At 49.2% G+C, this 25,575-nt stretch overlaps 3 protein-coding genes across 3 annotated transcripts; all 3 read right to left on the bottom strand.

Moving 5' to 3' along the window:
- Positions 1-5,700: 5,700 nt before the first annotated feature.
- Positions 5,701-6,429, bottom strand: LOC105272612 (uncharacterized). Its single transcript, XM_011314811.1, has one exon. The coding sequence runs from the start codon at positions 6,427-6,429 to the stop codon at positions 5,701-5,703; it is 729 nt and encodes a 242-aa protein (XP_011313113.1).
- A 3,864-nt stretch (positions 6,430-10,293) lies between these two features.
- LOC105272611 (uncharacterized) lies at positions 10,294-12,025 on the bottom strand. The gene is made up of 3 exons (XM_011314810.1): positions 11,830-12,025; positions 10,920-11,742; positions 10,294-10,840 (listed from the first exon to the last, which is right to left on the bottom strand). Exons 1-3 carry the CDS (start codon positions 12,023-12,025, stop codon positions 10,294-10,296), a joined length of 1,566 nt encoding a protein of 521 aa, XP_011313112.1.
- Positions 12,026-22,345: 10,320 nt separating this feature from the next.
- On the bottom strand, positions 22,346-25,178 carry LOC105272609 (uncharacterized). The gene is made up of 11 exons (XM_011314809.1): positions 24,956-25,178; positions 24,728-24,802; positions 24,406-24,540; positions 24,269-24,326; positions 23,962-24,184; positions 23,803-23,897; positions 23,655-23,717; positions 23,465-23,578; positions 23,232-23,266; positions 23,025-23,168; positions 22,346-22,415 (listed from the first exon to the last, which is right to left on the bottom strand). Exons 1-11 carry the CDS (start codon positions 24,991-24,993, stop codon positions 22,346-22,348), a joined length of 1,050 nt encoding a protein of 349 aa, XP_011313111.1. The 5' UTR covers positions 24,994-25,178.
- Between the last annotated feature and the right edge of the window lie 397 nt (positions 25,179-25,575).

The following is a 25,575-nucleotide window of genomic DNA, read 5'->3' as shown; positions in this document are numbered from 1 at the left end:
AGCCTCGTAGAGCTAGAAATGCACGGAGCGGTAGGCGGAACGGTGGGCGAAACAATTGAGTCTTGACGTAGCTTAGTCTTTTTCCGCGGTTTTCACTCAGATGCACTCCAAAAACTCAGTTTTTCACAAAAAACACTTAATTAACCACTGAATCCGGCTCGAAGGACCAAATGTTACGGCGAGAACGTCAAAAAACCGTAGAGCACTGGTATGTGGTTAAGGAGAGATTTGAGAGTAATAATTGTGACGCGAGAAGCACTGGGTTTTGTCACAGAGAAATTCTTATATATTTCGAGTCAAACAAACGTCAATATATCAAAATATGCATAAATAATATGCGTCACATTAACCGCGAACAACACTGATTAATTTGAGCACGGTAGAGTATATGGTTTAATTGAGATTCGCACGATAATTAGAGATACAATTAGAGAGCGTTAGAGAACGTCGTTAACTTGAGAACACGCGACAGGTAGAGAGAGCGTTAATAATAATTATAATCGTAGGCAAGGTCAGTGCCACAGGTGCGAAATTGGGGCACGGATAAACCCGCACGGCCGGTCGGGCAGAGTTAGTCCAGGAGGTGTTGCCACCCTGTGGCCCAGTGCCATATGAGGCTTTCGCCTCAACACCTTTAGATACGTAATTTATTGATTGAATTTTAAAGAACTGTCATCTCATATTTTTTGGACTTTCAATAAAATAATTATTCATTATTAAGGTAACCAAGGAATAATCAGTTCCTGGCACCATGATGTTTGGACATTTGTCCTCCATATAACTAAGGATTTTTCACGTTGAATTGGAGAAAATTTGTTCGAATTGTTAAAAGGTAAGGTTTTTTAAATTAAAAAAGCGTGCGGCGCTCTCTGTGTCTAACTGCCCCCACTTCCTGCATGCTGCTACTACTACCCTGACTACGCTGGGCTCACGTAGTTGGGGTATTGTATTTCTAATGATGGGTCTAATAGAGTTTTATGGCCCCGGCTCCGAAGGTCTGACTTTGCACAGGCCTGGAATAGACCAATTGGAATGATGAAATAGGATTATTTTTTATAGACGGATTCAGCATATACTCTATTGGATCAAGTCACATCCATCAAGGTGTGAGGGGTCGATGCGAAATTGAGCTCAAAGTATTCACGAAATCATCGGATATTTCATGAAACTTCGTGCCTGGGAATGAGAACCATCGGATTCTGCTTTAAGAATAGGTACTGTTCAACAGTTGGTTTATTACATATTGTGCTAAAAGGAATTACGGTGATTGCGTAAAGATTTATTAATATGGCCATCAAAGCGACCAGTAGCAGATTAACAGTGGACTTTTCAAGAGAGCTACTGCGAACTGCCTCCTCTGCTGTTGCACGATTCATACTCGTAACAGCGATACATCTCGAAGATTAAAAATAAGCTAGACTATACTGGATCAAGTTGATATGAAAATCTCGATAGACCGGGGAGCTAAGAGGAAAACAATGTCATACCAAGTCCCATTTACTTAGGAAGTTAACGCCATTATTAGCCAGGCCACGGAGGTTTACGACGTCTAGGACGTGTTTGATTTACTCCAATGACCGATGAAAATTAACTTGAGGTAATTGTGTTGGCGGAACCAAATTTTGCTCCATGCAAGGATGCATATGGAACAACATTTCATGAACTTTATTCGGTTTTCCACCGAGTGCACTCATACGCATACACACTCATGAAACGCTACGCGTTTCTGCTCTGATCGCTCGCCTCAGATGGCCTCTCACCTCAGATACATGAGGCGCCACTTGATGGACAGGTGTAATTGACCATTGCGGCGATCGACACCTCCCACTTTGTGGCTTATCACTCACTCTCATTTGCATATCGACCATTCGAGAGCGTTTACGCACTTTTCTAAGAACTTAGCATTACATCCTTTTAATCATGTCATTTCTATTTAATTTGACCCTCGATTCGCCAGAATTTGTGAGGCGCTTAATTTCTTTGATTGGCTCAATTAATTATAATAATTCGAAGTGTCTAGTGACTTTTTATTAACAATTAAACTGACTCTTTGGGACCAACGTCACGTGAGTGTTTATTGGACCTTCTTCGTATTTTCAAGTCATCCGAACATATCTAGCCCATCTAATAAAAATATCCCTAAAACAAGATCTCGCTAATAATCCAGATTAATTCAGCGTTCTGACTTCAAGACCGTTGGTGATCCTCGATTCATCGATAACATCGCCAGGACTATCACTAAAGCAGTTTACGACTAGACTTCTGGGGTGTTTGAAGCTGGTTAAACCCTGCTTTCATTAGTTCTGGAAACAGTAATATAGTAGTTTTCTCCGACAGTATCAAACAATCAAAAAAAGGAATTATCATAAACATGAAATACAGGTTGGTTTACTAGTTTTAATCATCCATGAAAGATTCTCACCATTGAAGTGCCAGGTATACATGTTAGGAAAGACTTGCTAAGCGGAGAATGAGAATTTCGTGCAGCCAATTCAACCTTCCAGCGACCTATGAAAAAACTGACGATCATGCCGTTCTACCATTTAGAACAGCAAAGCTGTGACCAGTTGTGTTCAGATTTTTATTCCGAACTTAATGTTTGCAATTATATCCTCACAAATTAAGGCCTACGCTGCCAGAAACCACGGCGAGAAAAATACAGTCTATTCGGTCAATCCAGTTCACTCAGTCTTAGTCAGCTAAAATTTTCCCAACCGTGTCCTCATCGTCAGCGTTTGGAATTCTTTTCAGAGTTCAATCCATTTTTGTTCCACCACGACTATCCATCCTCGAATTATTTGCTTCAGGTTATTGGATCAAGGTATCGCTCCACCTCGGTATGTTGGGCAAACACTTGATGTCATTTATTGAGCTGCTGACAATATCGTCTAGATATGAAAGCATTTTTATAGGCAATTCCTCATAACGAAAGAACTACAGGTAAAATCTTCCTATTGCTGTTGTTATTGATACTATTAGTGCCTATGTTTAATTGAAAATTGACATTCATATTTCAACTTTATAGAAGGCCCAAAATGATCCCGTTAGCTCGCGAAGTCGTCTTCTGCCCGTATCGGTCGTACTACAGCTCAAGGAGGAAGAAAAATCGAATTAGAGTAGGTAGCCTCATTAAGTAGATAATGCCTCTCTCTGAGCTCTCCCTAACAAAGATCAGCAGCCGCCTGAGCCATATTACATGAATAATCATATTGGGGAAAGACAATATCTCGAGTGTAGACAGCTTACTTTGATGAAGTAGCTGGCACCGTTTTGGTTCGAGCGGATGACTGCTTAGACTACTGAGAATGGAAGGATGAGTAGTGATAATCTCCACAGCACTGGCAGCTCAGCCTTGAAAGGCCATTCTTCACACAATGACGTACGAGATAATTGTAGCAGATGTCGCGACCTTCATATATCTCCATACGAGCTGCGGTGAGCTGTTTGAAGATTGAGCCGAACGACAGATACAGGTCCACCTTACATAGAGCATGGCTGCGTAACTTTTCCGGCTGGAATTAAGCCATGAGCCGACCTTTGTTTTGGGTCAGGTTGAGTAAAAATTGTGTGAATCGTGGCCTAGTTTGACGTTCGTGGTGGAGTCTGGGAGTTCAGTCAGCTGGACCCTTCAGACATCGCAGCTGGCAACGGCACTCGTGCTTACAAGTTAATATCAATGTTCTCCATCGCTTGACTTCTCCCTGTGGTGAAGTTTTCAAAGTATGTGCAGCTGGAAATTTCGGTGGAGTACCCGCTCGAGCATCACCACATTTTGAGCTGAGCCTTTCAGAAACAATATGAATGATACCGTGATCTGACGGCGGTATTAGATTCCAAGCCATTGTAGCACATTATATGCCTCAGAAACTAGAGTCACCACAAACTCTGCTCTCTAGCATTATGAGTTGTCATCGGTGGAGGGCGGAAGAGCTGTTCCAGGTGTGTAGAGATTAGCCATCGCTAGCTCTCTTAGCAAGCGAAAAGCAGATCCCAAGCGGTGGAAAACGACTCATCCGAGATGATCACGGTGACGATGCCGCGAGCACGCTCCTGGGTGAGAGTAGTGCGAAGATACTGCTTCTTCCTCACGCTTGAAATATCAGAGTTCGAACCGATTAATAAACACAACTGAGACTCTGAATCGCAATCGGCAATCAGTGGCCGGAAGTTATCCTATTACTAAAGTCGGAATAATCTTCAAAGCCTAATGGATACCCAATTGGCCAATCTTTGGTCTGTGTGTAAGTCCCAGTAGTGAGAATATTCCCGGTAACCATACAAAGTGGCATGCGAGTTTAACGGAAATGGCTGACCTGCCAGAATTGGCACAAAATTTCGGTTTCAAATTTTAAATATTAAATTAAAAAATGTCAATTTGCAATGGATAACCTGGAAGAATACAGTTCGGAAATGGTTTTCGGCAATTTTTATAGTTCTTCGAGAATTGCAGCTGTAAATATGAAAAATAAAAATTTGACACGGTCAACCTTGGAATATATTCCTGAAATTTCCATTGCAGGTTTTCATATGCTATTTTTCATTTTCAAATGAAACTCAACCTCGAGAAATGAATTTTTACATTTATGCAATGAAGAAATAATCGCTCTCTTTATATCTGTCGTAAACCGTACCTTCAAACTTGTAATTTCGATGAAATGATAGAATTTGTAATGAGAAATACGTTGCAGGTATGCACGTGTCAAGTTTTTGTTGCAAAAAATATTTCGTATTAAAAAATTGTATTTGTATTTCAAATTATGATTAAGATCAAGATTAAGAAACGCGGATGATCGGACCGGCCTTACCAGTACCACCAAATCGAAATTAGAGTTATTGTAGCTCGGCTTGTTTGAGGAACAGATTATCTGTCTTTGCTACCAGTATTAACAAATCTGTTGACTTCTTGCTCTCACTTGATTTGCGGTGGGAAAGCAGTGCCCCACCAACGCAGTTTCGTCGGTGCTATCGCCGCACTGTCATCCAGAATTTGTAGACTGTTCTCTTTTGCTTCATTGTAGAATCTGCACCACCAATCAGAATTCGCGCCGACGATTTTGCAGTGTTCTTTAAATTTGCCATGTCCTGTGAGCAGCCGGATCGTGATGGCCAGACTTTCCCTGTCCATAGCCAGCAAGTGTTTAGATCTTTTCTTGCTGGATCCAAGCATGGCTGTCCTGGCCTTCCTGCAGGTCTTTTTGACTTTCCAGCAATTAGGTTGCTTTCGTGTGAATTTTCCCTTTATGTGGCTTTTACCCACGGCCTAGCGGACTCCCACTGGCGAAGCCTCGTCTGCATCTGTTGTCCTTTACTTCGCCAACCCGTCTGTCATTTCGTTGCTGTGGATCTCTTCGTGATCTGGGACCCAAGCAAGAGGTACCCTGTTGCTGGTCCAGTGTTTCTTTAGGCTCTCAATGGCCAACTCAGAGTCAACACTGGGCTTAACGAGAGCTTTTATAGCGCCTTGATCATCTGACCATACGAATATTGTTTTTTCGGTTGTCATCCGGGGCACCGGCAGCTCTGAGCACTTTCTGAATGCCAGAACTTCCGCTGGGAATACTGTAACCATTGTCCTTACAGACCAGCTCCGCTTATAGTTTTTCCCTGGCCCATACAGTCCTTCTCCAAAGCAACCTCTGTATCCTAAGCCATCTTCCAGCCTTTTCTCTTGGTTTTCGCCATGGATTTGTTGTATTGCTTCTACGGTGATATTCGTTCCGCCGTGGCCTTCCTCGTGCGTAGGTTACCGCAAGAGTTTTTTACTTTGTGCCACGCTCTCCGCACCAGGTCCCTTAAGATGGCTAGGGTTGTGTTCCACCAGCTCACCTGTTTGGTTCCTTTGATGGGGCGCATTGAACAGTTGTTATCAGAACACCTTCTAATCCACTCTCCGAAGGATTCGGCAGTATATTCTAGTTGCTCCATGTTCTCGAATCTGCTGGGTACACCCTGGATTCTCAGTAAGAGCTCCTTTTTGTACCCCGTCTGGTCTGGTTCTGTCGGGTCTCTCCTCCGAATAGACTCTCCTCTGCCACTCAGCTTAAGGCGTATTTGACCATGATCAGAGCCCGAACGTTCTTTGGAGACCCTCCAGTCTCTAATCAAGTCTATTAGGTCTGCTGTGCATATGGTCATATCCAGCACCTCCTGCTTTCTGCAGTCCATGAAGGTCGGCTCCTTTTCCCTGTTCAGGAGTAGCAGGTTGTTAACGATCAAGAAGTCGTGTAGGGCATCTCCCTTAGTACTGGTGTTTGAGCTTCCCCACCCCTGATGGTGAGAGTTTGCGTCGCAACCAAGCTGGAGTTCTGTTCCCTCGTCTTTCACTCTGGCTATAAGCGACTCTACCTCAGGTGTTGGGGGAAGTCCTTCGGAGTCGTAAGGTAGGTAGGCTGAACCTACCATGCATTCCAACGTTCCATTCTCGCTCATTTAGGCTTTCAGCTTGGCTACGGCCAAGTCTCATTTGCTGAGGTGTGATGTGAAGGTAGCTTCCATCCCTTTGACCAGGATGCATGCTATTATTTTGTGTTCCCTGGGGCTCACGTGGACTAATCTCCTACAGCCTCCCAGACCTCTGATAGTCACATGCACCAACCGCGCTTCTTAAATAAGAGCTGCTTGCATCCACGCAAGTATCCCGCATAGTATGGCCGAAGCACTTTTACCCTTATTCAAGTTAATCTAAACGATTTCGATCGACCCGTGAGCCATTGGAAGGCTCACTTGTCTGTCTCAGTCGCTCCTTGTCCCTCAATGCGGTTCTTATCGAGCATCATAATCGATGCTCTTTGAGTCTTGCAGTGAGGTCTAAAGTTGCAGGCTTTTAGACATTGCGGGGTTTTCTCATTGACAAGAGCAGCAAAATGGGGGCTCGCGGCTCCGTTGCTCACCTAGATGAAGCGGTCTCACTCCAGAGGTTGCCTGTTATAGGCGTGTGGGGGGGGGGGGCACCGTTAACCACGGAGCGTCACCTGCGTGACACTGCCCTTGATTCATTAGCTAACGCCCTGGATTGAAGAGTAAGTCTGCAACAGGGTTTTGGGCATGTATTTACACGCCCTATCATCACCGTTAGCCAGCCTTGTCCACCATCCCTTGGCCAGGTCAGAAGCATCCCTGCCCGTGTCCTCTCGTGAGCTGGCTAATCAATGCTCCTATCCATCGCCTGGACACGTGCCCGGTTGGCACTCGACCTTGTTCTCCGCACCCTTTAGTAGTGTTTAGAGCACCCGGGTATATTTCAAAGTCAAGACAAGAAAATTCCTGTTCGATAGCAGGGCTACCCTCTGTCGGTATCGGTCGAAGCACGGCTCAACGAGGAAGAAAAATCGCATTGGAGCAGGGAGCTTCGATAAGTTCGTAACGCTTTTCTCGGGTTGGACGCTCCTCCGGCGATCCGTATCCATACCCGTACCACCCTAGCCCTATGCTCCCCTAACCGCTCTTTTAATTAAGTATTCGTCAGGCGCCAGGTGACTTTGGTAACCCAGTGCCACCCCTGGACGAGACCGGGCTTTCAACCTGCGGCTCGAAGAAACCCTTAACTGCGTTTCGATTTTTACGCCAGGTCCGCTAACTGGCCCTCGATGCTCCCACTTACCCCTGTACTGCGTTTTATCAGATCCGCTAACTGCTCTCCCCGGGGTCGCGAGGCTAGGATGGGGTTACGTGCCCGTGCTGCTCAGGATGTAGGTTTTGGTGAGAGCGCGGGGTCCGGGGATCTACTTAACTGCGCGTGATTGATCGTTTATTATAATTTTATTCTCCTGCTTCAGGTGTCACCGGGTCAGGCGGGATCTACACTCACGCTCACATTTTACACTCTGCACTTGCTTTGTCAAATACTCCTAGTCAATACTCTCGTGTCGGCGGCGAGGGGACGGGGCTTACCTGTGGTGGCCCCAGCCCCTGCCTTTGGGAACTAATTTCCTCCCCCCCCCGGGGGGGGGGGGGGGGGGGGGTTGCCCCCGGTACCGATAAAACTTCCCAGGGTTGTTCGGGGTTACGAAGCCTCCTAGGCTACCCTTGTGGCCACTCCTCGGCTCGAGGGTCCTTCCGGGCCTCGCGGGCTAGGAGGGCGGGCGTCCCGGGCACGACCTCGCGGGCTTCAGGGCCTCGCTGATCGACTCCCGTACGCGTGAGCTCCCCATCGCTGCCCAACGTCGACTCTCTCTCACGACTCCGCGACCGGCGATATCCTATGTCTCCCCCCTCTTCGCGAGTTGCTCAGGAGCGGAGAAGGGTCTGCGCGGCTTGCCCCCGGGAGAGTTTTCACCTGGTACTTTTCTCTGCCGGGTACCCTCGCGACGATGTGTTTCGTATCGCGACGAGGCCTCCCATCTTCGGTGGTCCATCCCCCCGACAGTTGGGGGTGCGGGTCATCACTCCGACTTAGCCGCGTGTCTCCTCCTCCACAGATTTGTGCCTGGTCTGCCGTTTATCTCGCCTCTCGCGAGCCGGGCCCTCTCCGGGCGGGTGATCTCGCGGGGCACGTATTCGCCAGATAACCCCTGGCAGCTCCACGATATCCTCCGGTATTTCTTTTCCGCTGTTTCTCTCTATCCTTTTCTGCAATAACTCCTTCCCTATTCATTTTGACCTAATTCTTCACACACTCACCCATTCCTCCGTTCCCGTCTGACGGTATTTTATTTTACAATTACATTTTATTATTCTCACCTGCTTTCCTCTTTTATTTATTCATACGGGTGATCAACATTCACGGGGTTCATCACACACCCCCCTCCTTAGACGAGGCGTATGACGAGCAGCACTCGTCACTCCTTAGCGTAGGCTAGGTACCGGGGTCCTTCCCGGGTTCGGCTTGGTGCCGGCGAACTCCCGCCATCGTGGGACCCTGGGGTGGTCGCGGGCAGCTAATGCCTAGGTGGCTAGGTCGTCTTCGATGGGTCGGGGTTTCGGCAGTCCTCTTGGGCCGCCACCGGATGGGGCGGCTTCGTCGGGCTGCCCGCCGCTGGTGGATTTTATTTTTCGGTAGGTGGTTGGGCGGTATCCTGTGACGGGGCGATAGGGTGGGCGACACACTTCTGGGTCGGCCGTCACCGTCTTTTGTGGGCTTAGTCTCGGTACCCCCTCGGGGGAACGGTGGCTAGCCGGGGTTTGGGACGCTCAGCGTCGATGGCTTCTGGCCTCGGAGCGCTGGCGGGCCCTGCGGCGAGAGAGATCCTCGCGGAGGTCTTGCCGATGGTCCTCTGGGTTGGCCTCAGGTCGTCTGCCTCTCCCGGCTCGCTCCCGTCGTCGATAGTCCTCCGTCTCGGTGATTGGCGGCACGTTGAGGCCGAGGGAGGGCACGTACTGTCGCCGGGCCCTCCAGGTCCTTGCGCAAGCAGGGCAGTTGCACAGGCGCTTCTCCTTGCGGCCGCAGCGACGGCAGAACTCGCCCAGGGTGGCCGGGCACGTGGCGTACCGGTGGTGAGGCGACTTGCAATTCCAGCAGACAGGCGTCAGGGTTGGCGGCCTGCTCACCGGAGGCTTCGAGGGGCTGCCCTGCTCGCCGACGCCTTAGTGGGATGCCGCTGGGGTGGCTTGGCCGGTGGTGGCGTGTTCGCGGCGTGGCTCGGTGGACGCGGTAGTGGTCGGGGCGGAGAAGGCCTGGCTGGAGCGGGCGCCGGCCCCAGGTGGGTGTTGGCCAGCAATGATCCGCTCGATCGTTCGCTGGCGTCGCAGCCGTCTCTTCGGGCTGCTCGAGAGTTTGGCTCCCGGCTTGGCTTCCTCCCCACCGGTAGACCCTGCCGCAATTCCAGCCGCCTCTGGGTGGGTGGAACGGGGGTTCTCCTCCATATCCTTTGCGTCGGCACACGAGACGGTATGCCTTGGGCCGCTGCTCTGCTCGACCTCAAGGTCCATGGGGCTTTCCGTCACCGGGTGCCTCCCGGGCTCACGAGGGAGGTCAGGGGCTCCTGGCTGACTCTCCAGGGAGTGGGGCCGTTGCAGGTGCGGTATGGAGGCGTCTATGTCGGGCTGCACCTCCATGTCGGAGGGCGACCTCTGGCCTTCTTCCCCCCTCGCTTGGTCCCGGTTGGTGCTGGCGGTAGTTGACCTGGGAGGGTGGGGCGATAGCTCCTCACCACCGGCCAGGTCGCACTGGACTCCGACCTCGGTGGTGAGTACCCCGACGGAGATGGTCTCGGTAGCTGCGTCCCTCGGTATCTTCCCTGGCACTTGGATGGGCGCGTTTTGGGGACCGGGATATCCGGCGATGGTGCCTCGGTCCAGGTACCAGAGCTGCTCGGCGAGGCAGCAGTGCATCCCTGCCGGCGTCGTCCTCAAGACCTACTGGATGAGGTCCTGGAAAAAGGTGGAGAACTGCTTCCCCAGCCAGCGCATAGCGATGGCGTGCTGCTGCAGGGGTGCCCATAGGGGGCCTGTGGGCATGGGCACCAAGAACCGTAGGCTCCCGGCAGCTCTGATGGCCCGGTCTGTCTCCTCCAGGATGGAGCCATGCTGGTCCCTGCGTCGGTGGGTGGCCCTCACCACGAACTCCCATAGGCTGATGTCAAAGCCCGGGACACACTCCGTTAGCCATCGAAGCAGGCTGCCGTGCTGGGCGAAAGGTCGCCAGAGGGGCCCGTCCGGGAACGAATCGCTGAATTCCTCGAGGTGCGCCTGCAGGAGGTCGTCCAGCGCGTAGAACGCGTTGGCGTCGTCGGCTCGCTGGGCGCGGGCTAGTGCTTCTGGGTCCGGGGTTCGCGTGGGGGCCGAGAGGTCCTCGACGATAATGATGTCGCCGTCGGAATCCTCCCTCAGCAGCAGGTCCTCCATCTCGCTGCTGATCGACCAGTCCTCCGCGGGTAGGTCGCCTGGGCAACTCATGTCGATTCTAGAACAAATGGTATAAAATTTATTTCGGTACCTTATCTCCGGGTGCACGGGGGTTTTCCTCGGGCCACACGTAAAACTTCAGGTCGTGGGTGGACATTTTGCCCCTGGGGCGTCCGTGCAGATCCACGAGCTCCACGACGGTAGGGGAGACTTTCCTCTTTATCACCCATGGCCCCTGGTATAGGGTGCATAAGGAAGCGGTGAAGTTCTTGGCGGCGTTGAAGAGCGCGTGTCTCCGGGTGAGGACTTGGCCTCCCTCTTGGTAGGTGCTGGCCCTTCGCCGGAGGTTGTAGTAATGGGCCTGGCCCCGGTGGGCTTCTTCCAACGCGTGAGTGATGACTACCCTGACGGTGTCGATTCTCCTCATGCGGGTCTCCCACTCGGCTGGTAGGGGAGGCGTCGCCTCGACACTCCCTACCTCCTTCTTCCAGGATCTTGCCGGGATGGGTTCTCGCCCGAAGTTGGCAAAGGCGGAGGTCATGTTGGTGGAGCAATGATGGGCCGTGTTATAGGCGAAGCGGAATTCATACAGGTGTTCATCCCACTCCCGATGGTCCTCGCCCAGGAACGCTCGGATCATAGTCTGCAGTACTCGGTTGACCCGCTCAACCGGGTTGGCCTGGGGATGGAAGGGCGGGGTGGTGTGTAGCTGGATTCCCGCCTGCTGGGCCGTCGCTTTCAGCTCCCGGTTGACGAACTCTGTCCCATTGTCGGTGAGCAGGATGTCCGGTGTTCCCCACCGGTTTATCACGACACCCTCCAGGCACTCCCTGATTTTCCTCCCGGTGGCCTGTCGCAAGGGGCACACCTCTATCCACTTGGTGTACAGGTCCTGGACCACCAGGATGTAGCAGAATCCTGCCTTGCTGCGGGTGAGTGGCCCCACTATGTCAGCTGCTACTGTGGATCACGGCCCTTAGATCCTCCTCGGGTTCATCAGCCCGGTTGGGCGGGAATGGTCAGCTTTGGTCAGCTGGGACCGATCACATTGGCTCACGAAGGCTAACACATCCCGGGCCATCTTCGGCCAGTAGTAACTCTGGGCCAACCTTCGATATGTTTTATCGGTACCTGGATGGCCTGCCTGGGCTGAGCAGTGGCTCTCCTCCAGGACTGGCGCGCAGTATTCCCTCGGTACGACCAATTTCCAGGCCTCCAGGTCGGGTATCTCTCCGTCGTACATCTCGTTCTACGGGTGGAAGTACAGCTGATTCCCGTCTACCCTCCAATCGGAGAATTGGAGAGGGCGGCGCTCGACGTCTCGCCGCCGTCGGAGGTAGCACGCGTCTTGGATGTGGCTCCAGTTGTCGTCGGCCTTCATGGTCTGGAGGTTCTCCGTGGCTAGGAGCCCCTCCGGGATGCGGGAGAGGGCGTCTGGGACGTGATGCAGGGCGCCCTTGCGGTGGATCACTTAGAAGTCGTATTCCATCAATTCCAGTGACCATATCGCCAGTCGGCCCGTCGGGTTGCGGAGCTGGTGGAGCCACCGGAGGCTGCTGTGGTCCGTGATGACCGTGAAGTGGTACCCCTCCAGATAGCAGCGGAACTTCCGGATGGCCTATATGAGGGCTAGGCACTCTTGCTCGGTGGTGGTGTAGTTTTTCTCGGGGTCGATCAAGGCTCTGCTGGCGTAGGCTATGACTCGCTCTTCCCCGTTCTATTCCTGCGTTAGGACCGCCCCCAGTCCTACGGTACTGGCATCGGTCTGGAGGACGAACTGCTGGGTGAAGTCGGGACACGCTAGGGTTGGGGGCAACGCTAGGGTTGGGGGCAACGCTAGGTGAGTCTTTAGCAGCTCGAAGGCTCCGTTCTGCTCGGCGCCCCACTGCCAGTCCTGGTTTTTCTTGGTGAGCCTGGTCAGTGGCTCTGCTATGCTGGCGAACGTCGGTATGAAACGCCGATACCAGGAGGCCATCCCCAGGAAGCGCCTTAGATGCCTCATCGTCTGGGCAATGGGGTAGTCGACGATCGCCGAGGTCTTCTCGGGGTCGACCTGGAGTCCCTTCTCGTTGACTATGAACCACAGATATTTAACCTGGGAGCGGCAGAATTCGCTCTTCTCCCGGTTGATAATTAACCCGGCCTCTCTGATCTTCCTTAGTAGCCGCTTCAGCCTCTGGAGATGCTGGTCGAAACCCCTTGTGACGATGATGATGTCATCCAGGTACACGATCACATGTGGATACATCTCCGGCCCAATCAGACGGTCGATTACGCGTTGGAATGTGGCCGGGGCGTTGATCAGCCCAAAGGGCATCCTCCTGAACTGGAAGAAGCCCCTCCCGGGCACGAGAAAGGCGGTGACCTCCCTGGACTCCTCCGTCAGAGGCACCTGGAAGTATGCCTGGCTCAGATCCAAGGTGGTGAGGTACCGGGCCTGCCTCAACTCATCGAGGATCCCTGTCATATTGGAGATGGGGCAGGCGTCCTTCTTGGTGATCTCGTTGACCTTTCTAAAGTCGATACAAAAGCGGTACTTGCCGTTTGGCTTCTTGACCATTACCACGGGGCTGGCCCACTCGCTATGCCATGGCTCTATGACCCCGTCCGTTAGCATCTTGTCCACGTCCCGTCACATGATTTCTCGGATGGCGGGGGTGATGGGCCTGGCCTTTTGCTTGATGGGCGCGTGCCCTCCGACGTCGATGGAATGCTCCGTTACTGTGGTGACGCTCAAGGTTGCGGTAGGGCCTGCGAGGCTGTCGTCTAACAGGCCTTCTAGCTAGGCTGTTTGCTCCCTGGTCAATGTCCTCAGGCCGCAACACAACAACACCCGTAGGGGCTGGTGAGCCGGGGTAAACGGGTAAACCGTCTCCGGGTTTTCCCGGTACCATCGAGCCTGAGCCTGGAAGTCGATGACCATCCCGGTATCTGCCACTGTCTCCAATCCGAGGATCACGTCCTCCGTCAATGGGGCCAGGGCGAGGGCTCCGAGCTGGATCCCTCGGTCATCGAGGTAAGCGGTGGTGTGATATTCCTCCACCGCGGCCTCCTGCTGGCCAGCGGCTAGTATGACCCTCCTCGGCGGCACTGGCTGCGGGCTCACCCCCATGTCTCCCAGGTGTTGGATCACTTTCTTGCCACCAATGATTGCGACGCGCCGGAATCAATCAGCGCGCGGAATGGCTGGCCCGTGATGACAATCGTTGCATGGAACGCTCCGGTGGTCTGGGCGGTTGCGCAGGAGCTATTACCCCCGGGTCCGCCCGCTGGTGAATCGGCGAAGTGGACGTGTGGGGTCTCTCCTTGACAGTGGGGACACCTCCGCGTGGAAACTCCCGATTCCCCGCATAGGCGCCAGAATTGTCGCAGAGGTTCGCGGCATCCCCGATACAGATGCCCCTTCTGGTGGCAGTTGAAGCATTGCGCCGTCTCGGTACTGGTCTCCCTAGGGTTCGGCCTCGGAGTCATGGGACTCGGGCCGACACTAGGTGGGGTGGCTGCTCGCCCCGGGGGAGTGGTCACTCGGGATCCCCGCTGGGCTCGGTATGCCGTTTTTCCCTGTTGGCACTTCAGCGCCTTGAGCCTCTGCTCTAGCCAGGCCATCTCCTCTTCAGGGTCCCCCTCGCACTCGGTCTCTGTGTCCAGGGTGATATTGCCCGCCGACGTACAGGCGGCTGGCGATACGTACGTCCCCATTCGCCTCAAGTGGAGCTTCAGGGCAGCTCGCCCCTTGTCTCTTGGTGGGCGATAGGCGTATCCTGGGCACAGGGCTGCCTCAGGCGTGGGGGTGGCCTCCGCTTATCCGTGGAGAAATAGATCCTCTCCTGCCGCACCGTCCTGTCCTCCAGCTCCTCGAGGCTCGTCTGCAGGTCCACCTGTACCCAGACTCGGTAGGCGGGCAGCAGGTTGGCGTGGATCGTCTGCACCTGCTCCTGCTCGGTCCATGGGGGATTCAAGCGGGCCATGAGGCCTCGCATGCAGGCGAAATATTCCCCCACGGGTTTCTGGTCGCCTTGGGTTCGGCTGTCGATCTCCCGGCGCACCGTGCGTTGATAGTCTGGGTCGCCGAACCTCTTCCTCAGGGCGGCAGTGGTCTGGTCTCATGTGGTCATTCTGCCCACGTGGGCCCTCCACCAGGTCAGCGCGATATCCCTCAGGTAGAAGGGGAGCACCTTCAATAGTGTCTCATCGCTCACTGTGAAGCAGGCTAATCCCTGCTCCACCCGGTCGATAAAATTCTCGATATCCTCGCTTCGGCGTCCCGTTAAGGGGGTGACGTCCCACTTCTGCATGAGGATTAATAACGCGCCAGTGGCCAGTGACCGTTCTCGTGTTGGCCTTGTGGGGCCCTTGAGTTCCTCCTCGGAGGTCATCCTGAACTCGTTCGGTTCCGGACGCACAGGTCTCCGATGCTGGCGGTAGTCCAGGTCCCTCTCCCTTGGCTGGTGACCTCGCGGGGGCCCGGGGTACTGTGGTAGGTCGGCCTGGCCTGGTGGTGCCTGTCCAGGCCATGGCGGCCCTGGAAATGGCGGCGGAGGCTCCTGGAATTGTTGCCTCGTGTCCGATCGGACCGGTGGAGGCTCCAGGAGCGGTCGCGGTGGTATTCCCTGGTATTATTCTGGGGTGTCCTCGAAGGCCAGTGGGGGGTCCCTCCCTCGCTCCTCTGCTCGGCGAGAGGTCCTAGTTGACCTCCCCGAGTGGGTGTCCGAGGCGTCCGAGGGGCTGGGCTCCTCCACTCTGAGGTCGGGCAGGTTAATGCTCTTCTTCGGGCGTCCCCGCCCGCGCCGCTGATCTTTCCCTGTCGGGTCTTGCTCTTCGGCCATGGTCCGCCGCGTTAGGCCCTGGGGTGACTCAGGCTGGCCAAAGGTTTCCCCTGGGCTGGCTCAGGTCTCCTCGGCTGGTGGCTCGTCGATACCTTGGTATTATCTCCCCCCGCGGTTGGCACGGCGACTCGGGCCAACGGCTTCCGGGGGTGTCTCCTTCGGGAGCCTGGCTGAGGGCTAGCTCTGAACAATGTCGGTTGGCCCTCGTGCTCCCTTGGGTGATCTCGTAATAGCCTTTCGGCTCGGCCTGATGAATTTCGCTTCCGACCTTCTCGGACCGTGGGTCGAACTCCGCTCTTCGGCAGGTCTACCCCCTCTGGGTCTCTTCGCTATTCACTCAGGCCTCCTTGGCCTGTTGCTGCCCTTATGCGTGGCCGATCTTTCCCTTGGTTATCCCCCACCCCCCCGGGGGTTTTCACTGGTTGATCACTATAAATAATAGTCGGTACTTACCGGTAATCCGGACAGGGGTACTCTCTGCTGCTCGGTGAATGTAGCTCCTTTTCTATCTCGTGCGGTGATCCTGGTGTTTCGGGGTGGTTGGTGTATGCGCGTTGACTCTCCTCGAAATTCGGGTAACGACTACTGGACTCGGCGTGCCGCGTCTAACGGGACTCAGGGTGTCCAGTGTCCAGTCCCCCGCTCCGGTCTCGAGGGTGTCCAAAATTTTTCCTCTGGGATTTATTGTCTCGCCTCATTTTTCTCGGGGGGTCACCTCTAGTGTAAATAAAAAAAGGCAACCCGATCCCTTGAGTTCCGGGAATTATTTGGCCGCCGCTGTTGTTCCCTGGTCTCGGTGTTGTCAGCGGGCCACCCGTGCTGTAAACACGGTTGACTCTCGATGTAAACACGGCGGATTATTTCTCCATTCCTTGTTTCCTCTCGATCTTCAATTCCGATGTTGATTTCGACAATCTTTTGATCGTTATTACTCGGCGCGGTAACTTCGCCCGTCTTTAGTGGAGATTAATTCTTTTCTCCTTTGTTCCGTGGAATTTTCGAGGCGCGATTTCTTTTAGGTAATCCTAATCCACGTCGTTAATCTGTTGCCATTTGCGCTCGGTATTTATGACCTTGTTGATCGCACGCTTCGACTCAATAGCGTCTATTGCTTGAGTCGCCCGTCGCGGTATTTATCCTCGTCGTTATTTCCCCGAAGTACTCGTTGCTCGGCGTCGTCGGTATTTATCTTGGTTTATTTTAAATTAATTTGTTCTATCCTGTTCCTCTCTGCCTTCCGTCTTCCTCCTTCTGGCTGACCTCTCTCTTTCCCTCGGCGTTGAGTGTGCGATCCCCCTGGGCAACTGCTCGGTGATGGCGTCATTCAATCCTTCTGTTGTTTCGTTTTTCTTCGCCAATTACCCTCCTCACGCGTATCAAAGCCGCCCCACGTCGGGCGCCATTTTGTAACGCTTTTCTTGGGTTGGACTCTCCTCCGACGGTCCCTGTCCATACCCGTACCACCCTAGCCCTATGCTCCCCTAACCGCTCTTTTAATTGAGTATTCGTCAGGCGCCAGGTGACTTTGGTAACGCAGTGCCACCCCTGGACGAGACCGGGCTTTCAACCTGCGGCTCGAAGAAACCATTAACTGCGTTTCGATTTTTACGCCAGGTCCGCTAACTGGCCCTCGATGCTCCCACTTACCCCTGTACTGCGTTTTATCAGATAAGCTAACTGCTCTGGCCGGGGTCGCGAGGCTAGCATGGGGTTACGTGCCCGTGCTGCTCAGGATGTAGGTTTTGTGGTGAGGGCGGGGTCCGGGGATCTACTTAACTCCGCGTGATTGATCGTTTATTATAATTTTATTCTCCTGCTTCAGGTATCACCGGGTCAGGCGGGATCTACACTCACACTCACATTTTACACTCTGCACTTGCTTGGTCACATACTCCCAGTCAATTGTCTCGTGTCAGCGGCGGGGCGACGGGGCTTACCTGGGGGTGGCCCCAACCCCTGCCCCTGGGAACTGATTTCCTTGTCTCCCGGGGGGGGAGCTAGGTTGCCACCGGTACCGTTAATACTTCCCAGGGTTGCCCGGGGCTAAAAAGCCTTCTGGGCTACCCTTGGGGCCACTCCTCAGCTCGAGGGCCCTTCCGGGCCTCTCGGGCCAGGGGGGTGGGCGTCCCGGGCACGACCACGCGGGCTTCAGGGCCTCGCTGAGCGACTCCCGTACGCGTGAGCTCCCGATCGCTGCCCAACGTCGACTCTCTCCCACGACTCCGCTACCGGCGATATCCTGTGTCTCCCCCCTCTTTGCGAGTTGCTCAGAAGCGGAGAAGGGTCTGCGCGGCTTGCACCCGGGAGACTTTCCACCTGGTACTTTTCTTTGCCGGGTACCCTCGCGACGATGGGTTTCATATCGCCACGAGGCATCCCATTTTCGGTGGTCCATCCCCTCGACAGTTGGGGGTGCGGGTCATCACTACGACTTAGCCGCGTGTCTCCTCCTCCACAGATCCGTGCCTGGTCTGCCGTTTATCTCGCCTCTCGCGAGCCGGGCCCTCTCCGGGCGGGTGATTTCGCGGGGCACGTATTCGGCAGATAACCCCTGGCAGCTCCACGATATCCTCCGGTATTTTTTTTCCTCTCTTTCTCTCTATCCTCTTCTGCAATAACTCCTTCCCTATTTATTTTGACCTAATTCTTCACACACTCACCCATTCCTCCGTTCCCGCCTGCCCGTATTTTATTTTACAATTACATTTTATTATTCTCGCCTGCTTTTCTCTTTTATTTATTCGTACAGGTGATCAACATTCATGGGGTTCATCACAAGTTAATGAGGCCCCGTCCCCTGCTCTTACTAATGAACATCAGGAGCATCACGAGCTCGATGAGCCCAGGTTGCCAAGCCCTCCTCTGAATGGCTGCTATTGCCATTAGAGATCATAAATCGTCGGTATCTAAATATCTGAAAGAGAACGCTTCAGCTGGTTACATGGTGAGCTGATTAATGACGTGAAGCTGAACTTTCTTCTTGATGATCTGGCTGAGCAGGTCCAAGCGGTGAAGTATGCGAAGAGATCTTCTTTGAAGTAGAGAAAAGATGTAACCCCCTCTATCTGCCCGCTCCTGGTTACGCGTTTATCGTGCATAGCTTCAAGTTCAGGAAAATACATCTCTCTGGTCTTCATTGTGGGCTCCAAGCTGGCCTGCCCGAACTCATTTTTTCTTCGGAGATGAGCTCATCATGAGTACATTCGTACAATGAAAATCTCGACATCTTCAGAGCGATCGTAATCTCAAAAGATGTATTATTGGTTGGAGGGGATAATAAAAAAAACAACAGAATACGCCAAATGAAAACACCAAGGCACGACGCTGTGAAACTAACCGAAAATGCATGATAACAAGAGATTAGCTGACTATAAGCAACCCAATGACGAACGCGAAGAAGTGCGCAAGCAAACAAATCCAAAAACCCGATGACATTTCAAAATCAAAATAAAAAAAGAACTGACAAAAATCCGATGGACTTAGGGGATTGATGTGAGCAGCAGCAAGTACGAGCACAGCAGTGTGCTACTATTGACGAAGAAAAATTACTCTTTAATTTTTTCCATGTGTCGACACGACAGATTCATGAAACGGTGTGACCCCAATTAATTAAGCACCAGTGGAGAACCACCCGAAAGGTAGTCCCACATTTCCTTCTATGTTAATTCATTCCAGAAACTACTGTGTTGATTTCATCTTCTGCATCCTGCAAAAGAAACTGTTTGCCGTTATTTCTGCCTGAGGAGCAGGAGCAAATGGAATACTTTCTGAAATTGGCAACATTTTTTTACCCAAGTACCGCAAATACTCACCTTCCGGCCGCTCGTCAGGGAGCAAAGTGCGAACTTTCGTCTGTTGGCATTTTGAAAAATAGCAGGGCGGGAAAAATGACTTTTCGTCCTTGATGCACAATAAACTATTTTTAATCAAATAGAAAAAATAGAAATAAAATCCACTCATTCTTGGGTTGGCGAGAATAACGACAGCAGAAGTTTACGACTGAAGTTTAAAATAAGATTCAAAAAATCGAAAATGGCCAACTTCAAAACAAGATGGTCTTTTCTTGTGAAAGATTAGAATTTCATCGAATTTAGCATCTGACATTTACGTCAGAAAACTTATTCCAAAATGGAAAATCCCGAAAAAAAGGACCTAAAAAGTTTTGGACAATTTACGAGTATTTCGATATGAAGAAGCCATTTTTTTGAAAAAATCCCGTCTTGATGATAAAAATGTTTGCCGTATGAAGGACGGCGGTGCTCCATATATAGGCAACAAAAGTGAATAGAAGAAATGGCTACGAGCCGGATAGCTCAGTTGGGAGAGCACCCGATGCATAATCGGAAGGTCCCGGGTTCAAGTCCCGGTGTGGACTATCCATTTTTACAGTAATTTTTCTCGCAAAAATTTGTAAGAGTATTTTTCCCGGGTCAACACTTCGGGATAATCCTCAAACTATTCTGGCTGCCGCCTCTATCGTTCACGATTGGGCGCCAGCCAGGTTTTTCTGGAAAACCTGACGGAAAACCAGCCGCGAAGGAATTTCGTCAACTCCGCGGACTTTCGGTGGCGGGTCTCACAATGCCGAGCCAGCATCAGCATGACACGGTAGAGTGGGCGAGGTTCACCAACGTACAAGTAACTTCAATCACTACCTTCTGCCGTGCTCACGGCATCGTCAACGATATCTCTCGGGGAACGTATCCCTCAGACTCTCGTGGAGGGATATGACCATCCCTCTCACGTGGTACTTTCTCCTCTGGGGTGGCTCAACCCCAGACAAGACACAGATTACCTGCGAATCCTTCTCACCCCGCAGGGCGCCGAACTGCTCGAGGCACATGCGACGTAGGTATCCGGAGACCTTTCTCACCCACCTAACGTCCACCCCAACTCGAGAGCTCGGTAATAGCAATCTCATCGCGAGTCAAAACTAGAGTTACTTCCCATGGAGGCGCGTGTGACCGGACCGACGGGAAACACCTTGAATCCCAGCCCTTAGTCCACCCCAACACCATGGATTTCGCCCTAGAGATGGATCTCTGTAGCCGCGGACTCTCGTCCGTAGCCTCAAAGTAATCCATTTCACTGATCGGGGACACATAAGTGTCCCCTTCTCTCGCTATTCCAAGATTCCTTGGAACCACGTACCCTTCATAATCCCGGCAGGGATTATTGCCACCAACTGATCCCGAGCTCCTAAAACATCCGCTCGAGACCAGCACTCAACGCGAACTGTCCTGAAATCTACCAGGGGCCGGATTTTTACGGCACCTCGTCGGCCTATTCGGTACTTTAAAAAAGTACCAGGAGAGGGCTATGGTTATCAAAAAATTAATGATACAATTCCCCCTATAACATCGTGTAACATAATACTGATATTAAGGAGTACGGTTAAATTTAAAAATTCATCCAGGTACAGAGTGCTTCAGTATCTTATTTTTTAATTTGGGTAGAAAAATTTATTTTTTATATATAGAAGTGCTATGAATATTCTGGGAATAGTGGGAGCTGCCGCCGTCTTACTCGACGAGGAAGACTGTGATGAACAGAAACGCATAAGAATTGCAAATAGACGACGAAATATGATGATTCGACATTTACCAACACCATTTGAAACCCTGAATCAACGACAATTCCTCAAAAAGTTCAGGTAATATGAATCCCCATTTTGTACAATGATTTTTCCCTGGCAATATCCACAAGATCAAGGAATAATCATGTCTTCTACCCAGATTACCAAAAGGACTCGTTGGATGGTTGTGCGATGAAATTTCACCGCATATCCCCGATGAAGGAAGCTCTTCTCAAATCCCAAAGAAAATCCAAGTAAGTATGAGAAATAGAAGCCATCAATCGACGATATCGTAAATATGCCGAGTGTACGGAGCAATAAGCCAAGCTTTTCACCAGAAGCCTGAATGTTTATACGAAGAAACTGTCCATCCTAGTTTTACTAAAGTCGTTTTTCATGCGCAATAATTCCGTCCTCGTCGCAAAATGATTAAAATGCATTCCCATCTTTCCACGACTCTCCTGTTAAGTTGAGTCGAATTTTTTTTTCAGATCTTAAGTACCCTAAGATTTTATGCAACAGGAGAATTCCAGGAGAATATTGCCGACGCGTCCTATGCCAGTACCTGTCAAAGTGCAATGAGTACAATAATTAATAATGTAACTCTTGCAATACTCACACTGCAGGATGATTGGGTGAAATTCTCAGTTGATCCTCAGGAATTAAATAGGATCTCTGAAGCGTAAGAATAATCATATCTATATTTATGAATAAATATCGTCATCGTGCTGCGAAAAGATCGTGACAGCCATGCAACGCATATAAGAGTAAATTCAGCCTTATAAACTTCGCGTTCGTTACAGTTTCCAAGAGCACATTGGCTTCCCTGGAGTAATTGGCGCCATCGATTGTACACATGTTGCGATGCGAGCACCTATTGAAGAGAAATGGGTTTTTCTGAATTACAATCGATACTATTCGATTAACGTCCAAGTTACTTGTGACGACAAATATCGAATAACATCGATTGATATTTATCCCGGAATTACTCATGATGCCCGAATTTGGACACAGTCAGAAATCAAGAGGACTATTGACCAGCGTAATGGTAGAGGCCCGGGACATTATTTCTTAATCGGTAGTTATGACAACTGGTTATGTATATCTCTCTTTATTTCTTTTAAATTTCAGTAAAAAAATACAATTGTAATTTGTAATGTCCTTATTTATAATAATTTTCATTTTGGAGATCTTCAAAGTCCAAGTCTTCCACATAATATTGGTAGTCTACACTGTGAACAGAAAAAAAAGTATGTTTCAGTCGATTCAGGCTATCCATTGCAGCCGTCACTTCTCACACCTATAGCAGATGCTCAACCAAACACGCCTGAAGAAGCGTATAATAATGCATTCACTCATACTCGATCGACTATAGAAAGAGTGTTTGGTATGCTGAAGGGCAAATGGAAATGCATTTAAAAACATCGCACATTATTTTATCAACCAGAAAAATGTGTTCAATTTTTCAAAGCGTGTGCAATAATGCACAACTTGCTGATAGCATATCGGTAGGAACAAAACATAACATACGAGAAATGAGTGAGGAATAGTTAATTATATATGTAACATATGTTATGAAAAAAAATGACGAAGCAGAAGATGATAACGAAGAAGAAAGTGACGGAGAGGATGGTGGCCTAATTGACGATGCCAATGCTGATTACCCAGAAGACGACCAGGAGATTGGCAATAACAGGAGGAATCAGTTAAGAAGAGGGCAGGAAATACGCGCAAATATTGTCCAACAATATTTTGTTCCCCATTAGTTTCAAGCATTTTTGTCAGTGCTTTATCACTGTAAAATATTTTTTTTTCAATAAATACATATTTATTAGTTATACCCAGGATCATCGTTGTCATTATAGTCAGTTTCCATGCCTGCATGCACGTGTTCATCCACTTTTTCAATGTCAGGAGATTGATTATCAGACGAATTGGTTACAAAATCATCCTCCAATTTATCAAGTGAAAGTCTTGTTTCAGATCTACCGTAGAAATTCAGAAAAGATTAGAAGAAGATATTACACAACGACCTCACAACAACTCACCTTTCTTTCTCTCTTTCATTCTCCTTATTCCTCATCTAAAATATGTGGATAAAATTATAGAATTAAGTAATCAATACTACAGTGATGAAATTAAGTAAGTTAATTTACTTGGTAAGTAAATAATTGATAAATAAATGGATTTAATGTACGAATATCTTCAGTAGAATTTAAATGGAATTGTTTGAGAACAGAATAATAAATCTTGAGAAAGAATCAAGAGATCATCTCCATACCACATTCAGATATTGCGCGTTATAATGAGGTCCGATGATTTTCTTATCGTCAGCTGTAGCATTTGTTCTATTATATTTTAGTTTAAGCTCCATTCTTTTAAGTTTATTTTGTTCCTAAAAAATGGAAATTATGTCCCAATTAAAGGGTTAAGAAATGAAGACAACTGATACCCATAAATTCCTTAATTACCCGTAATTCGTTTCGAATTCCAATGAAGACGTGAATGGCTTCAGACATCAATCTATTGGATTCCTGGGTAAGTCAACAAAAAAAAAATATATCAGATAATAAAGGTATTTTTATGAATCTTCAATAGAAGTATTTAAACAGGACTGACTTTCAAGTGTTGGTTGCTTTCAGCTGTCGTTGTAGTAAGTTTTTCGAAATTTTGTTGACGAAATGCGTCTTTTGTCATGAGGGTATTATCCAGGCCTAAAAAAAATGAAAGAATGTGTATGTGAATAAGATTCCCCCTAGTAGAAGAATTCTTGCTTACGTTTTTGCTTAGGAGTACTCAGAATCACGTGGCTGTTTTCCTGTTTTTTTAGCCCTGCTTGACCATTTGATAATGACAAGCCACTACTGGTACCAATGACTGACAAAACCTTAGCAGATAACTCTGACAAAGGGCTGGTTCTAGTTACATTTCCCGTCTTATTGAGGGCTTTTACGCGATCGGCTTGTTCAGCTAGGGCTTTTTTTTTCAACCTGGACCATGCCTGCAATGATTCAATTATGAAATTCATAATTATAAATTACAAAAATGAATTTCATGAGTGAAACATAAAAATATACATTATTACATTGATTACTTGTGTGACGGTTCTTTGGATACCACAGTTACTCACGTCTCGTGTCAGCCTGTAACAAATCAATAATTATCAAAATAACTTGCATGCAAATCATCAATTTTTCGATTCCTAATAATTCATTATCTTACAGCACCCACAGCTTTCCTGATAATTTCACTGCTTGAGGTCCAATATTACCATTTCGAGCGAACTCTTTGTGGTTAATCATAAAATCAACTATCGCATTTAGCTCCACTGCAGTGAAGAATTGTGTTTTTGTTTTCCTGCAATTCAATTCGATGATTGATTCGTGCTTCTTCTTCATTATGGAATCTTATAACGGTGTGATTGGAGATGATAATGTCAAGAATATTTCCCAACCCCATTTTCAAAAATTTAAATTGATATTTTTGGTAATTTTTGAATTATGAACCTTAACTTCAATGTTCAATGGTTATATAGAATACTTACAATTTTTCAGCTTGCTTGACGGTTTCATCTGTGATTTTCGTGAGTTCTTCTTCGTTCAATTTATATAATAAATTCCTGCATGGAAATAAACAATCAACATTCAATAAAACATAACCAAAAGCATCGATAGTGGTAATTCGATAGAATACTCGAAAAATAGACTCCAGTAATAATAATGGATTGGTAGATTTTGTAAATGAAAGTATCATGGATGGTTTATGAACATACAATGGACTTTCCCCAGTTAGTTTAGAATAATTCATCATAAAAAAGTTCCATAGAATTGGTTCGCTTTTCTGTTGATTTATGCACTGGCGGACATCACACTGGTGTTGTTAATCAAAAATATTTTGCTGCTGAGCTTAGCAATTCTGTTTCAACTGTTTCATTATTCAAGGAAGTGAAATTTTAGAAAGACTTTAAAATATCCATAAAAAGTCTTTGACATCGTCAAACCTAGGTTTAGTCTGGTGTATTAGTGAAGAAAATTGCGTGAATGCGGAAATACAATATCACAAGGAAATTTAGTTTGAGACTTTAAAATTCCTTTTCCAGAACATTCATGGGTAATTTAATGAGATGATTTTAACGGAATTCCTCAGAAAAATGAATGAATATATAATCCACACTTTTATACATGCAATAATAACTCTGAAGTAGTACATTGATAACGCATAAAGGATAAAAATGAAAAAAAAGACAATATATACAGTGTTCGTATGCAAAGAAGAGTGCATTATGTTAAAAAAAACTGTTAATAAATGATGAAAAATGAACATATGCATGAAATGTCAAAAAAAAAATAGAAATGTTACATTTAGAGAGAACTTCGACAATTTGCCTTTCAT

This window comes from Fopius arisanus, unplaced genomic scaffold (genome assembly GCF_000806365.1).
Source record: "Fopius arisanus strain USDA-PBARC FA_bdor unplaced genomic scaffold, ASM80636v1 scaffold00219, whole genome shotgun sequence".
NCBI lineage: Eukaryota > Metazoa > Arthropoda > Insecta > Hymenoptera > Braconidae > Fopius > Fopius arisanus.
The sequence above is the reverse complement of the archived record's forward strand: the minus strand, read 5'-3'. Positions and strand labels throughout refer to the sequence as shown.